Raw genomic sequence first — 14,465 nt, 5'->3', positions numbered from 1 at the left:
CACCTGTGTTTGAGGAGGCTTTAGCAAAACTGAGCAGAGCTGCTGCCCTCCAGGAATTGAGTTTGAGACATGCTTCATGAGAAAGCTGGAAATCTGTAACCATTGACTTCCATATTATTTGTTTTGTCCTAAATGGAGGTCAGTGGTTACAGGTTTTCAGCTTTCTTCTATTTATCCTTTTTAAAGTTCAACAGAAAAAAGAAACTCGTAAAGAATTGCCACCATTGTCCCATTAGAACAGTCCCTTTAAGGCAGGCAATGTCCAAACTCGCTCCTGGAGGGCTGGTGTTCTGCATATTTTAGTTCCTATCCTAATAAAACACAACTGAACCAGCAAATCAAGCTCTTTCTAGGTCTACTATAAACTTCCAGGCAGGTGTGTTGAATAAAGTTGGAGGTAAACTATTTTGGACACCGGCCCTTGAGGACCGAGTTTGGACACCCCTGATAATGCATTTCTGAAATGAACAGTGTCCAATCATTTACTAGCAAGATGTACTTAAAAGTGGCTGATGAATGTTTGCGTTTTCAATGTCAATCAATCAGTTTACCTTCTTTTCCAGGGCCTCAGATTGTAGTGAGTGTGTATGGCCCTGACACATTTGGAAATGATGTTGTTAGAGGTTATGGAGCCGTGCACATCCCGTTCACACCTGGAAAGTGAGTCCCTTTGATTGTGGCATCATAACCTGACAAGCATTTGAAATTTGTTACATCATCAGTTACATGTGAATGCTCTCTTTCTTCCAGACACACAAAGACCATTCCCATGTTTGTTCCAGAGTCTACGTCAAGACTGCAGAAGTTCACCAGGTTCACCAACACATTTCTCAATAATAATATTAAAATTGGCGACAAGGTGGCTCAGTGGTTAGCAATGTTGCTTCACAGCAAGTAGGTCGCTGGGTCAAGTCCTGGCTGGGTCAGTTGGCATTTTTGTGTGGTGTTTGTATGTTCTGCCTGTGTTTGTATGGGTTTCCCCCACAGTCCAAAGGTATAGGTGAATTGAATAAGCTAAATTGGCAGTAGTGTATGTGTGTGAATGTGAGAGTGTATAGGTGTTTCCCCAGTACTGTGTTGCATCTGGAAGGGTGTCCGCTGTTTAAAACATATGCTGGATAAGTCTGTGGTTTATTCCACTGTGGCAACCCCTGATGAATAAAGGCACTAAGCTGAAGGCAAATAATGAATGAATAATACTCAAATTGAACTTCTACTAAGATACTTTCTTCAATGTCTTTACTGGTCTAATTTAGCCAAATTATGCTACAGTTCAGTACACCAAAAAAATTTTAATTTCCTTATTAACTCACACTCGAGGTTCTAAACCATTATGAATATATGTTGAACAATGCTAGATATCATTAACCTTTTTCCATCTGAAGACGCATATCACATTTATGCGCAAAATCGTCACTTATTGATAAAATGGCACCACATATAAAACAATGTGGGTCTTTTTTCTTATACAATAAATTACTTGAAACAGTAAATGCAGGATAGCTTTAGGTATGAGACTGCTTATTGGGAGATCAAGACAGCTCTGGGTGATAATAATACTGAACCACTGTTACAACAGACTTCGGCAAAGACATTTTAGAATGACCAAAACAACATTTTAGTATTTTACAATGTGTTCGGTCCACTTATGGCACCAAATTTAAATCACCTGATCTGTTAAAACAAAATCACATGACTTTTATTGTGCGTGTGCTTGAATTTGTTTGGTAAATTTGTTTCAATCATAGTCTATGCACACTTTTTCTTAGCAGATAAAAAGTTTATGCTCAGTTGTGCTCATAAGTTTTATTTTTTTGCACATTTTCAAAATCAAAATGAATGTGGGTTTTGGCATTTCTATTACACAATTTCGTAATGCAATCATCCAAAACATGCGTAAAAATAGGTGGATGGAAATATGTAGCGACTGACATCCATAGCGAGAACAAATTCTCTGGAGGTCAGTGGTTGTTTTTTCCTCTCAATATTCATTCATTCATTCATTTTCTTTTCGGCTTAGTCCCTTCACTAATCTGGGGTCGCCACAGCAGAATGAACTGCCAACTTATCCAGCACGTTTTTACACTGCGGATGCCCTTCCAGCCACAACCCAACACTGGGAAATCCCCCGATATTCTTAAGTGTACTTTTCCTTGTGATCAAATGAAGAAAAATAAGTAAATGTATTATAATGGGTGAACTATCCCTTTACATTTCCTGCTGTCGTCATGACTTGATCTAACAGCATTAGATTGAGTTCAGTTTGATCACTTCAAATGTGCAGTTACACAACTAGAAAACATATCAGTGATTGTCTTTGCTTCTGGCGTGTTATGTTTTATACTTAGCTGGCTGATGGGAAGGCGTCCAGAATTCACAGATCCCAAGGTTGTTGCTCAAGGAGAGGGAAGAGAAGGTAAGATTCAAAAAACCTCAATTTTTTGTCAAGATGAAACCTCCGATTTCTTTTTAAACATTTAAAAAAAACTTTCAACATTCTACTGTAATGATGAGTCTGAAGCAGTGTGGTGCTCTTCCAGTGACGAGGGTACGCTCTCAGGGTTTTGTGACTCTACAATTCAACATTGTGACTAAGGACATGAAGAAGCTGGGATATGACACTACATCTACAGAGCATTCACCTGCAGGACTTACAAGAGCATCTCAACAGCTCTGATAATCGCCTTCCCCATTCTTTTTTTTTTTTTTGTATGTCTTCTTTATATCTTTGTAATATTCATTTTCAGTCCCATTTTATATCAAGTACTTAACTTAAAATGTACCAGTAGGTCATTAAAAAGTACTTTTACATTGTGCATACTTTACATTGTGCTTGTACTTAATTAAATACCTGCATGTCATTACATCTGAAATTAATTTCTGTAATTACACTGTTGACCATGCCCTTACACTTTAATCCACCCTTAAATCTACACATACACCCAAACGTGTCCCTAACACCATCCATATCCCAGCTCAAGTGTTCTGCAATACATTATGAACACATTAAGCACATTGTATTTATTTTTAGATGCAAGTACATATTAGTTAAGAACACTTGATATAAAGTGGGACCTAATTTTTTATTAAAGTGATCTTGTGAGTTTCTTAAATGTGTTTAATAATTAGCCTTGTACTTACTTTGCTAATGAAGTATGATTCTAATCGGCGGGTTTGTCTATTTTCTCTTCAACTCATGTTCACGTTGGGTCAAGGTTATTACAGTTGACCAAAATTACAAAACATTTTTATTACTTGAAAATGAGCTTTAGCTTATTAAATAAAGAGAAGGGAGAAAAGAGTAATGATTTCAGCTATAAGACAAGGCTGTATTAGTAATTTTCATGTAACTTGTGTCCTAAAATGAAAAAAAAAAAGACAATCATGAACCAATAAAAAAGGAAACCGTTGAAAAACATGACTACGTTATTTACCATAAATGTTAATTTCAAGACTAAAAGAACAGCATTTCTTATTTAAATTGATGTGCAAAACAAAACATGAAATGTCAGTATCCAATTAAAAATGAATGAAAATAATATATAAAACTACACTTTTACCGTGCACCTATTTTACCCCTTTTTTAGATTTAAGATAAAGTCTTTTGTGTCTCGAGAATATGTCTGTAAAGTTTCAGCTTAAAACACCCATCAGATTATTTATTATACCTTTCAGAAGCTTGTAATTTTCAGCTATGAGCTCTAGCTGTTTTTGTACCCTGTGCCTGTAATGCTGGTTTTCCCAGCCCACCTTTCGCTCGTGCCTGCCAGAGTGTGCCTCAATCTCGGTCTCAGATAACCAGCACAGTGACAGACGAAGGAAGCAGATCTCACGAAACGTTTGTGAGAAATACTACAGTAAGAATTTTACAGATGATTATTTGATGTATTTGTTGTGGAGTTAATTCAAGGCTTTCGATGAGTCACACACAATGTCGTTACAAATTTCACACACACACAGTGCACGTGTTTAAATTGCACTTATTTTGCACGCAAATGTGACAGGATATGCTTTTATATCCACTGCTATATAGACATCTGTTAATATACAAAATAAACCTAAATTACCCTCCACAGAGATTGAAGCTTCTTCTATAATTGTCTTGACATGTGGCTGTAGTGATAAACATTCTTGATCAGATTTGATGATGATTGATGATCACAGCGAATTCCAGTTGCTTTGCGCATGTCCTATCTTGTTGATATGAATATACATGTTACTATGGAGACATTTTAATATGCGTCTGTCAATCAAATCGGTGGGCAGGGAAACCACACTCCTACGTCACATAGCAGTCGTGGGCTTCAAAATGGGAGGGATTTAGATCCTATTTTAACGTCAGGAAATTAAAAAATTAGACTTACTTTGTTTCTATCACTCCAATATGACTGTGGACACACTATACCTACACACATTTCTGTCCAAACAGCTTACAAAAGTATTTTTTCTATATTTTTGAAAAAAGTCATTTTTATAACTTTTAAATTTTCTAAAGTAATCATTTTTATCATAGGTGCCCTTTAATACAAGGCAAATATGAATGGAAGTAAACATGAATAACTTGAATATTTTAAATAAATTAAAAACTAATTGAATGCAAATTTAAAATTGAACCAACTAAAAATTTGAATAAAAACTTATCGATAAATCACAACACTAAAATAATCCCCCACACCCATAAGAGGACATGATGTTATCATGTTTGACTATGAACTGAAGAGACCGATCGAAAGTCACTGATACAACTGATTTATTTTACCACTGCAGCTACAGGTCCTTTATCGCTCGCTGCGGTTTTAGATGGCAATGAAACATCACACTCTTCCTGCGACTTTCCTACAAAACCATTACACAGAAATAAGGTACACGACAATATGTTACAATAGAACAGATGATAAATTATATTATACAGTTATAATGCCAACAAGTTGAGCACATATCCAAGCAGCCTGCTCCCAGTAATATGAGACAGTTTGGTAAATACAGACACAATAACATGAGGGAAATCAAAACAAAAAAATGTTATGCGTGTTCACAAGGTTAGTCCTCCACAATAAATGCATAATGAGTACGTAATAACAGAAGAACGAGTGATACACGGTAACAGCAAAACAAGATGGTCGAGCAAGAACTAGTCTGCATGATCGAGTACAGTGATGTTCACTAGCAGAGTCTTGTTTAGCAGGATTAGGGCCTGCTAAAACCATCACATCCATCAAAAGCGCATTACATACATCTTAAAGCTCAGCCGCCCCAACCCCCAAAATGCCTGAGTTTGCCTGCAGATTTATTGACCTCGAGACACCCAGGCTCTGCTACACATGGGCAGAACTACCACAGTATTTCCAGCAGAGGTCACCAGCTCACAGATGACGGAAACCAGCAAGAAAGAAAAGCGGGAGAAGAATGAGAAAAGAGAAATGTGTGGTCGGTAAGAAATCGACTGCAGCTCTGTGTTTTAAGAAGATAAGTCACTTTGGTAGCTACTGTTGTGGCAGATGTTGCCTTCTTGTGCTTAACTGCTAGAATTAAAGTGATATTACACCACACGAGGCAAACCACCATAGCTGTTTTTGCTTTACATTGACTGCCAACGGTGATATGAAACTATTCATAGCGTAGGTGACGTAAGAGTTCGTTAACACGACAAAAACTGTGTTTGTGTTTTTTAAAAGTTGTGTGTACAGATGACAACATTATTAAAACTATCCCTGTTCATAAAGGAATGCTCAAACACGACTAAAAACAAAGTATTATGCCCGTGGCACTTTGTAAAGCATCACACACCTCATGTGCTTGACCAACTCATTTACACTAACTAGCATTTTAGACAATAACGGCATTAGTTTGATAAACTTACACTCTTAAATCAAATGTTTACAAAGGTTTTTTTATATTCAGGGCTTCAAAACATCATGTAAGTTAGTGGCCAAATCTCATATAGTCCAATATTTGAAAAATGTTGTTTTATTGTACACTAAAGCCCAAAGTATACTTCAGTTTTACACATATACAGGGCATGTGGCGTTCATGTCATCATAAAAACAGGCTGTGCAGTACTGCAATTAGAAAAAAAACAAGACCAAATTCTGTTTCTTTCAATTCACTGCTTATATGTGTGTTTGAAAACTACTTTTTTGGCTTTATTCAGGAAACTACTCATGACATTTCTTAAAAATGTAAGTTAATGTTTTCTATTTAGAGCTGCTGCTTTTTTTTTTAATTACAACCATGTTTTCAGTCATGTTTATCATTTTTAGACCTTTTTAGATCTTTAAACTTAAAGAGAAGTTGAAAAATTATCATTGTTGGGAAAAACCCAATTCCCATTGTTATTCTCAGTCACTTTCTATAAAAAACATGGCCTCCAAACATTTCTTCCAAAATTCAAATAAAAAGTATGGTCATTTACAGTCTGTGTGACAAAATTGTTCCTCTTTAGGTGAACAATTACTCCATACAAAAGTTTGGTAATCTTCATCCAAAATCGACCATTTGCTTGTGCATTTGGAGTAGCAGCTCCTCTGTTGATGTCAGTTTGATGCCTTCATCCTCAACAATCTTAACCATTAGCCCATCTTACCCTTAGTTAGCTCAAAAAGAAAGCTCTGCCCCCTACTCAATATTCTGTCTCAATACATCAACATACAGAAATAAAAGCAGCAGCAACCTCCAGTTCATGCTGACTTTAAGAGTAAATAATAAAACAATTATGAACTTTTCACTTAAACTCATACATAACATATCCTTAATTTTAAAATGGTCTCTTTCCCCCCCCCATCTACAGCTTGTGTGGAGAGCCTGTTAATGCACACACTATTAAAGTATACATTAGAAGGCTGAGCATGTATGCTAATGTGTTAGAAAACAAAGTACACTTTGGGCTGAAGTCTCTTAGTTAATCATTAAACCATGACTAATTAGACGTATACAGAACAATGCTAGTCGACCACAGGTTTTTAGCTGCATTAAGATGCATATGACCCATAACATACAATTGAAACCACGTTACAAAAAAAAAAACACATACCGGGACCCATCCCACACTATAACCATTCTCTATGTGCTACTAAGCTTATCATACAGAACTGAAGATTTTGTTAATGGTAAGCTCTGACACACACTTGGCTTTTCTCCGACGTACATGAACAGATTGCATTAGGAAGCAGTGATTAGTGATACAGCTGTCGGTTATAACAGTAAGACGCATTAGGACCTGATGAAGATATATTAACACAAATGTCCTCTCGTTTCCCTTTGCCCCTTCTACACGCACACACATAAATAATAATTGTAAAAAACATTACTGAAATGATCACATTTCAGACTGCCAAGAAGCAGATTAATTCTACTTATTAGTATCGATTAGCTGTCGAAATACGGAGCTGTGCTGTGCAAATAGTGAGCTGTACTGAACTGAAAAAGAACCCATTCACCTAATAAACGTCTCGGGATTGTAAAGCAGTAAAAAACAGGCTTCGGTGTATAAAAGTGGAGCCGTATTATGATATGCAAACCAACTTCCCATCATGCATTACAAAAGAAACGGAAGAAAGAACAACTCTACTTCAGTATGAAGTTCACCTTTCAATGCGTCAGGGTTTGGAACTGTTTACACATGCAGACTCGCTTCCTAGTCCTCAGCTTTACTCACATCTCAGTGAACGGTTTCCAATCACATCTCATGCTAAGGACTAATGGTGGGCCAACAGTCAAAAGAAAGGAAATCAGAGCATGTGCAAAATCCCTGCTTAGAACATCAAAATCATTTTTGTGTAAACTGACAAGAGCGTCCTCTAAGCCGGTGGTTCTCTATCCTGGTCCTGGGGACCCGCTGCTCTGCACATTTTGCATGCCTCCTTTGTCTAACACACTGAATTCAGATCATCAGCTCATTAGCAGAGAACACCAAAGGGCTGGGCGATTACTTGTGATTGAAATCACAAACCCGATTGAGCAAAGCTGCTATTGTCATCTTGATAAGAAAGCACGGTTGTGTGATCAGCAATAAATCAGGCCAGTGGGCGCTCTCATGCAAAAACTCCAAATGCCCACGATGAAACATAGCAGGAAACCCCCATAGCTCTACTGATTTAACTGCTTTCATTGACTCAGCATGACTAATAAACCCACGGTTACAGAATCTCGCTAAAAGATTTATTTTAAACACTCGACAGAAAATACAACATAGTCGAATTTCATAGAGAAATAGCTGTCGTTATCGCAAAATTACTATATGGATGTTATTATCATAAGTTTTGAAAGTGATTTTTTGTAGCTTGACAGTTAAATTTGACTATCTTTAGTAAATGGTGCTCCATCTGAAAGCAAGTGCTGGAGGTTTACTAGAGAACAGTCTTAAGTGACAAATGCACATAAAAAATCACCTTCGATTAGTCGCCCAGCACTAGAAATCAAAAAAACTGGGCGGTCATATGTGAGAGACATGCAAAATGTGCAGAGTGATTTGAGATGCCTTAGACCCCTGCTCTAAGTTTTCTACTCAAGCGTACTGTAAATACACATAGTGTATATGCACTGCGTAGAACATACAGGCTGCTTTGATTAAAAGTGTTAGCTATATCTAGAGCGCCGCTTCGAAAGACTACAAATTAGAAAAATTAAGACAAAACCAGTACTCCTAGTTTCAAGCCTCGGATAAGAAAAGTAAGCCATTAAAAAAGAAGTTAAAAACAGGACCCCTTTTAAACGGGAGAAGAAAAACCTTTAGACATTGTATCGCTGATGGTTTCTTGGAAATTTAGAAAAAACTATACCAAATCGCTGTATGGTACCAATCTCTGGCAGGTGAAGAAGGGAATCGCCTGCCAGTGGAAAACCTGTAAACACCACTGCTACTCCCAAGTGTCTTAAAATAGCACACTGGTTTGTGGGAACACAACCGACTGTGTGTTGATATCATGGGAACGGGGATTTGGAGAGATTTGTGTGGGTTTCGGGGTGGCAGCCTACATTGTTCCTCACAATAAGAAGGGGTTGGTTGTGCTGCCAGGTTGTGCCGCTGCACCTGTGGGAGGCAGGCCTGTGCTCATGAGCGGCTGAGGCATGGAGGCTGGGATACCCATGCTTGGCATCATCTGGCCCATAGGCCCGAGGGGAGCCATACCGGTCATGGGTACCATTGAGACTGGGCCGCCTGGAGGCAGTGAGGAAAGAGGCAAGGGCTCATTGCTCCTCTGGATCATGCTGTTGAAGCCCTGAGCACTCATGCCCATCATGGGACTGACTCTCATCTGGTTGAGGGTGGGCGGCTGGGGCTGGTTCACCTGGAAGGGGTTTACCTGAGCTGCAGGTGCAGGCGCAGGAGCCGGAACAGGAGCAGAAGCCACTCCTGAGGCTGAAATGAAACCAGCAGAAAAGAAGACTTTAAAATCAAAACTTTAAGACTTGCATGAATAATATTAATACTTCACGTCTATTCAGTACAAACCAACACTACCAATACTAATCAATGGCTTGTAGTGCATTAATGAGTTTTAAAAGCACACCACGGAGGCAAAGAACCACCTGACAAGACAAGCAGTGAATTTGAAATCCTGGTCATTTAAGTTACAGACAAGTTTAATGCAGCACTGCAATTTGCAGCACAATATTTGTCATGTTGACCTGACACAATCAGAAACAAGACAAAAAAAAAAGAGATTGTGTAATATGCCACCGCATGTCTAATAACCTATAATGATGATAATAATAATATAGACCCCCTAGTTTTCCTCAATTTTGTTTGTGATTTTTTGCCAAAAAAAAAAAAAAAAAAAAAACTGATTTTGTGGTAATTCACAGAAATTTGCGATTTAAAATTATTATATATATAAAAATTTAAAAACCATATTACGTAGCCTACCATGTTAGGTGTGCAATCTTAAACGATGACAATGACACAAATCATAAAAATAAAGCCTCTTTACTTTAGTCTTTTGTCAAGACAAGATCTAAAATGGTAGGGATTAAACCAAAGGAAGTTTGCATAACTCTTATTTTTATCCACAATCTTAGTTTCTCTTAGATTTTACTCCCCAGAGCATCTGACATCATGTCACACGGGACATGCGTTAGGGCTTCCCCAACTGCAATACACCTAAAACACAGACTGCCATAAACCTGTCAAAGGCAGGGAGGCGTTTTCTTTTGTTAACTGCAGGAAAAACGTTTAACAAATTAATTTATCGAGTTGACGCACATAATACAAGAAATACATGTAAAACACAAACACTGTCCTTCAATTCAGTCATGTCCAGCGGCTGTCATCAGTGAACCAATCTCCATCTGTTTGTTCCATTGCTCCGTTTGTTAGATGTTTGCTCCAACTTTCTTTCGCAGTCTTAAGCGCGTCAAACGCATAAAACACCCAATTGATAGGATGCCTACATCTCATCTTTGCTATGACTTTTGAAAACTCCCCTCACACCTTCCATGTAATGTAATGTAATGATTGTGAGGGCACAGGTGAGACGTCATTTTTTTAGAGACATTCAAATGCATCACGTGTGCTGCGCATACAATCTCTGTAAGTCAAGTAAAACAATTACTTACAAACTAAAATAAATCTAATTTGATTATATGGTTTGGAATTGAAGGTTTTAGGATATTATTTACGTTTTTTTGCAAATATTTCCAGTTTAAATTAAGAATTTTGCAGGACCAAAAAAATTTGTGTCTTGATTTTGCGTTGAAATCACAGAAAACTAGGGGATCTGATAATAATAATAATATTAATAATAATAATAATGTTAGCTACCTTTTAGCTAATATTATTGAGCATATTGCTGAGGCAGTTGAGTTCCATCAGCTTTCTGGAGAAGCACACAACAGTGTTCAAGAATACAGAGAAATGAGTCTCAAATTCAAATGGAACGCTCCAGGAACCGTCACAGAGTTACTATGGTTACTAATAATTAAGGTTAGAACAATAATTTAGACCTATGATCAAACAGACCATATAATCAAGCAATCTTGTACCTGAGAATAATTGGCTTTGCATCTGTACCAAAATGCTATTAATCCAAACTAAGGTGGCCACAAAAAAATGCATATGAATGCATGTTAACACCAGATGAACAGATCTCTTGTTATGCAAATACCAAGTGCAAGCATGTTTTTGGTGAAGTGTTTTTACCTCCAGCAAGGAAGGGGTTGGAGACCGGAGCCTGCTGAAGAGGCTTGCTGACCAGTGAGTCTAGATTGACCAGAGCAGCGTTGGGACCCAGGAAAGATTCTGGAGTTTTTCTGGTTGGGCCGCTTGGAACTTCAAACAGATCTGAGCCAATCGACAAGCTGGCTTGCGATGGTAAGGCAGAGCTTCCTCTTCCATCACCTTTAAAAAAAACAATGTGTCAGCATGATCAATTTCAATGACCCATTTTCTAATTTGAAAAACGAAGTCGTGGTAGTCATCGTTTACCTGTCAGTGCTGAGGAGCGAATGCTGTCAAACTCAGAGAAGTCCTCCCTGGAACTACCATTTGGTGTGGAGAAAAGGTCAAAGCTACCAACTGAGGTAAAGACAGATGAGATGGGATTTATAATCAAGACAGAGCTTAGGCTTTTAACAAATAAGACATCAGAAAGTTCTTCATGTAGTGTAGAGACCTGCACTTAATTTAGATTTGAAAATTTAGATATTTATGTATTAGCCTAATTCGGGCTGTCCTGACTATGTTCTAAAAAGATGCTTGGTCGTGTCCTCGTTCATTATTCCATCCAATTCAACACAAATAAGATGAACCGAATTTATATTCAATGAATTTTTTATTTATATTCAACAGGAAATGCCTGAAACAATAGAAAGACTGATGCAGCAGCCGATGAATTTAGAAAAAAAATTACTTTTGCTAGGCAGGAGGGGAAGACTTTTTTTTTTTTTTTGGAAAGAGGGCAGCAGCTGGACAATCTTGCATGAGAGGGTCTAAAAAAAATTGGCCCGCACAGTACTCTAGTGTAGAGCATGAACACACTATGAATGTGAAGATTAAGTAACCTTGAGTGTTCAGTGCTCACCTGTGGCAGGGGCTTTGGGGCGGGTAGCAGGCATTGGGCCCCAGGGATCAGCAGCTGCAGGAGCTGAGCTTGACCCCCAGGGGTCAGTGCTCTTCACGGGAGTGGCTGAGGAAGAGGCACCGGGAAGACCCCAGGGATCCACAGGAGCAGCTGGCTTAGGGGCTGCACCTGCAAAATACACAAAGATGGATGCATTAAATAACATAATAAAGGCATTTTCCATAGGTAACAGTTCAAACTGTGATCTTACACTACATTAGTATATCATTAATATATTTATGTAAATGATCATCTAAAACAAACTACAAGGATGAACTAAAAATTTTGGTAGACTGAATGAAGAAACATGCACATGTGAGCTTTCAATTGACTGCAACAACTTAGTTTAATATTAATAATCATTATTAATATTTTTAATTATTAGTGCCATTAAATAAAAGGTTGAGACGAATAAAAATATACATGAACAAATCATTCATAAGACCCCTAAGGTTATATAAATTATAGATGAATTTCCATTGCATATTGACATTAAAGGGACTTCAAATCTTTCTGTTGTCTGAGTCAGATGGTTTCAGGTGCCCCCCGTAGTGTTGGTCTGGTTTCATACACGCATACAATTCCATTGAACCCGGATGTATCTGCTTTCGTTTTCATCATCACAAACGTGAAAAAGATAAATGTAGGCAAATGTGTAGTGCTGTTTTGACGAGCTGTTATGCACAGAAAAAGGAACTTCCACGTTGAAGGAAAGTTCTCTAGAACTAAAGGCAGAAGGACAGTCAGATTCACGTCAACTCAGAACAACAGGAACTACAGTGATGCAAGTTTATGCTGACTGACTAAATACGTGCCATGCAAACCACCCGGAAAATAATCTAAAGTATATGAATATAGAAAAATCTAATACTATCAGCTTTTACCGTCACTTTTTTCTATGACGTGGTGTTTTTTGATGATATGTAGCACAAGATATTAGGGGTGTAATGATACTCAAATCTGAAACTCTCAATAATGTAGGGGTGTGAAGTTCCGTTCGATTATCATGTCAACAATTCGGTTCAGTTCGAAATTTTGATGCGTCACGGTTCCACAGTTACATTTTTTTATTCACAATACAAGAATTGCTGAATTAAAATGTATAAATGTATATAGTATATTATTTGTAATACAATTTTGCCCTTTAATACAAGCAGTTGTATTATTTTACCAGCTCAAAGAAAACATTATTTGTGTGTGTATTTCTGTTTTGTTTGAAACAATCACAGAAGATAACATGAGCATTTATAGCGAATCTAAATATTATTCCACTTTTTGAGCATTGTCGAGCGAGTTCTAACATCCCTATGATTGGTCTTTGTGTTCACGCGCTCAACATAAAGGGCTGCGATTGGCTCTAAAATTGTCAGCGCTGTTCACCGATGAGTGGCGCAGACACTGAAAAATGCAGGGTAACAGTCTGTACTAATAAACCACACATTGCGCAGCTATCACAGCTGATCTGTAATAGACGCCGTGGAGAAAGTTCGCTTTACAGATACACTCAACTAAGGATCCACAAGTATCATTTTAATAGGGATAGAGAAGAGGAAAAGTAACCTTACGTACATGCCAGCAATTTAATAGTCTAAAGTGAGAGAGAGACAGAGAGACTTTCATTTTCTCCCTTGCAGTGAAATAGTGTCTCCTGGTTCTCCTGTACTACAGTGTCAGTGAAAGACTGTCCAGCATAATTGCATGTAGTGAATTGTGCACAGTTGTCTGCTTTTTAAGTAGTTGGAGCATTTTAATTACTTGCCCTCGAATAGTATTATACAGCAACATAGTACATATGAGATAAATGACATCAGTATGTAATAACCGGTGATGATCTATTAATGAACTGAAACTGAATTGTCCTTATCTGCATCGCGGTGCATAGAAGAAACAATTAATTTTGACACCCCTACAATACTGTCCAGGACTCAAAATTGCAACCATTTTGGTCGCATATGTGCCCGAAATGTAATCTATGCGACCTCATAATATATTTGGGAGCATATGTGTGACTGCATATAATGGTTGTAGTGGGACCCTTTTTGATTTTTTCTAAAAATGTGCTGAATCGGTCTTCCCTGCCATTATATTGTTTAATATTAGCTATCAATTACTCAAGGCTTTCCGCTGTCAGATTTTGTGACTGCAGGAAATGCAAACGACTGAAAAGTGAAAAGTACACAGTTTTGCAAACCCCACCTAAAGTTACAAATAATGGCAGCGATGAGAGCGAAACCAAAACTTTTACAGAGTGGTAGAAGTGAGACTTTTCTTTCTTTTGTCCATTTTTTCTTGAGATGCATGTTATTTTTCTATTACGTTACTAACTAAAACAAAACTGTTTTGCAGCTTTCAGCATTGAACTGAATGATTTATTATAATCTTTTGTTTATTTTATAGCAGAAATATTAT

General features: G+C 37.6%; 2 protein-coding genes across 7 annotated transcripts in view; one reads left to right on the top strand and one right to left on the bottom strand.

Annotated features, from left to right (window-relative positions):
• b9d1 (B9 domain containing 1) overlaps positions 1 to 3,416 on the top strand; it is a 4,527-nt gene extending 1,111 nt beyond the window's left edge. The window contains 4 exon segments of the mRNA NM_001024373.1: positions 564 to 660; positions 751 to 813; positions 2,349 to 2,416; positions 2,541 to 3,416. Coding sequence (NP_001019544.1) covers positions 564 to 660; positions 751 to 813; positions 2,349 to 2,416; positions 2,541 to 2,677 — 365 coding nt within the window. The 3' untranslated portion in view covers positions 2,678 to 3,416.
• Positions 3,417 to 4,733: 1,317 nt separating this feature from the next.
• Positions 4,734 to 14,465, bottom strand: part of epn2 (epsin 2) — a 34,893-nt gene continuing 25,161 nt past the window's right edge. For 3 of the 6 annotated variants that reach the window (XR_015481064.1, XR_015481065.1, XR_015481066.1), the window contains exons 6-10: positions 12,018 to 12,185; positions 11,423 to 11,512; positions 11,138 to 11,335; positions 8,477 to 9,358; positions 4,734 to 7,856 (exon numbers count right to left, since the gene is read on the bottom strand). Coding sequence is in view for 3 of the 6 variants with exons in the window: in XM_087245008.1 (XP_087101134.1) it covers positions 8,982 to 9,358; positions 11,138 to 11,335; positions 11,423 to 11,512; positions 12,018 to 12,185 (833 nt within the window). In the remaining 3 variants the exon portion in view is untranslated. Of the gene's footprint in view, positions 9,359 to 11,137; positions 11,336 to 11,422; positions 11,513 to 12,017; positions 12,186 to 14,465 lie in introns of all 6 variants that reach the window. The other 3 variants (XM_087245008.1, XM_087245010.1, XM_087245011.1) reach the window with 1 other exon arrangement.

The sequence above is a fragment of the Danio rerio genome, chromosome 3 (genome assembly GCF_052040795.2).
Source record: "Danio rerio strain M-AB ecotype USA chromosome 3, GRCz13ab, whole genome shotgun sequence".
NCBI classification, from domain to species: Eukaryota; Metazoa; Chordata; class Actinopteri; order Cypriniformes; family Danionidae; genus Danio; species Danio rerio.
The sequence above is the reverse complement of the archived record's forward strand: the minus strand, read 5'-3'. Positions and strand labels throughout refer to the sequence as shown.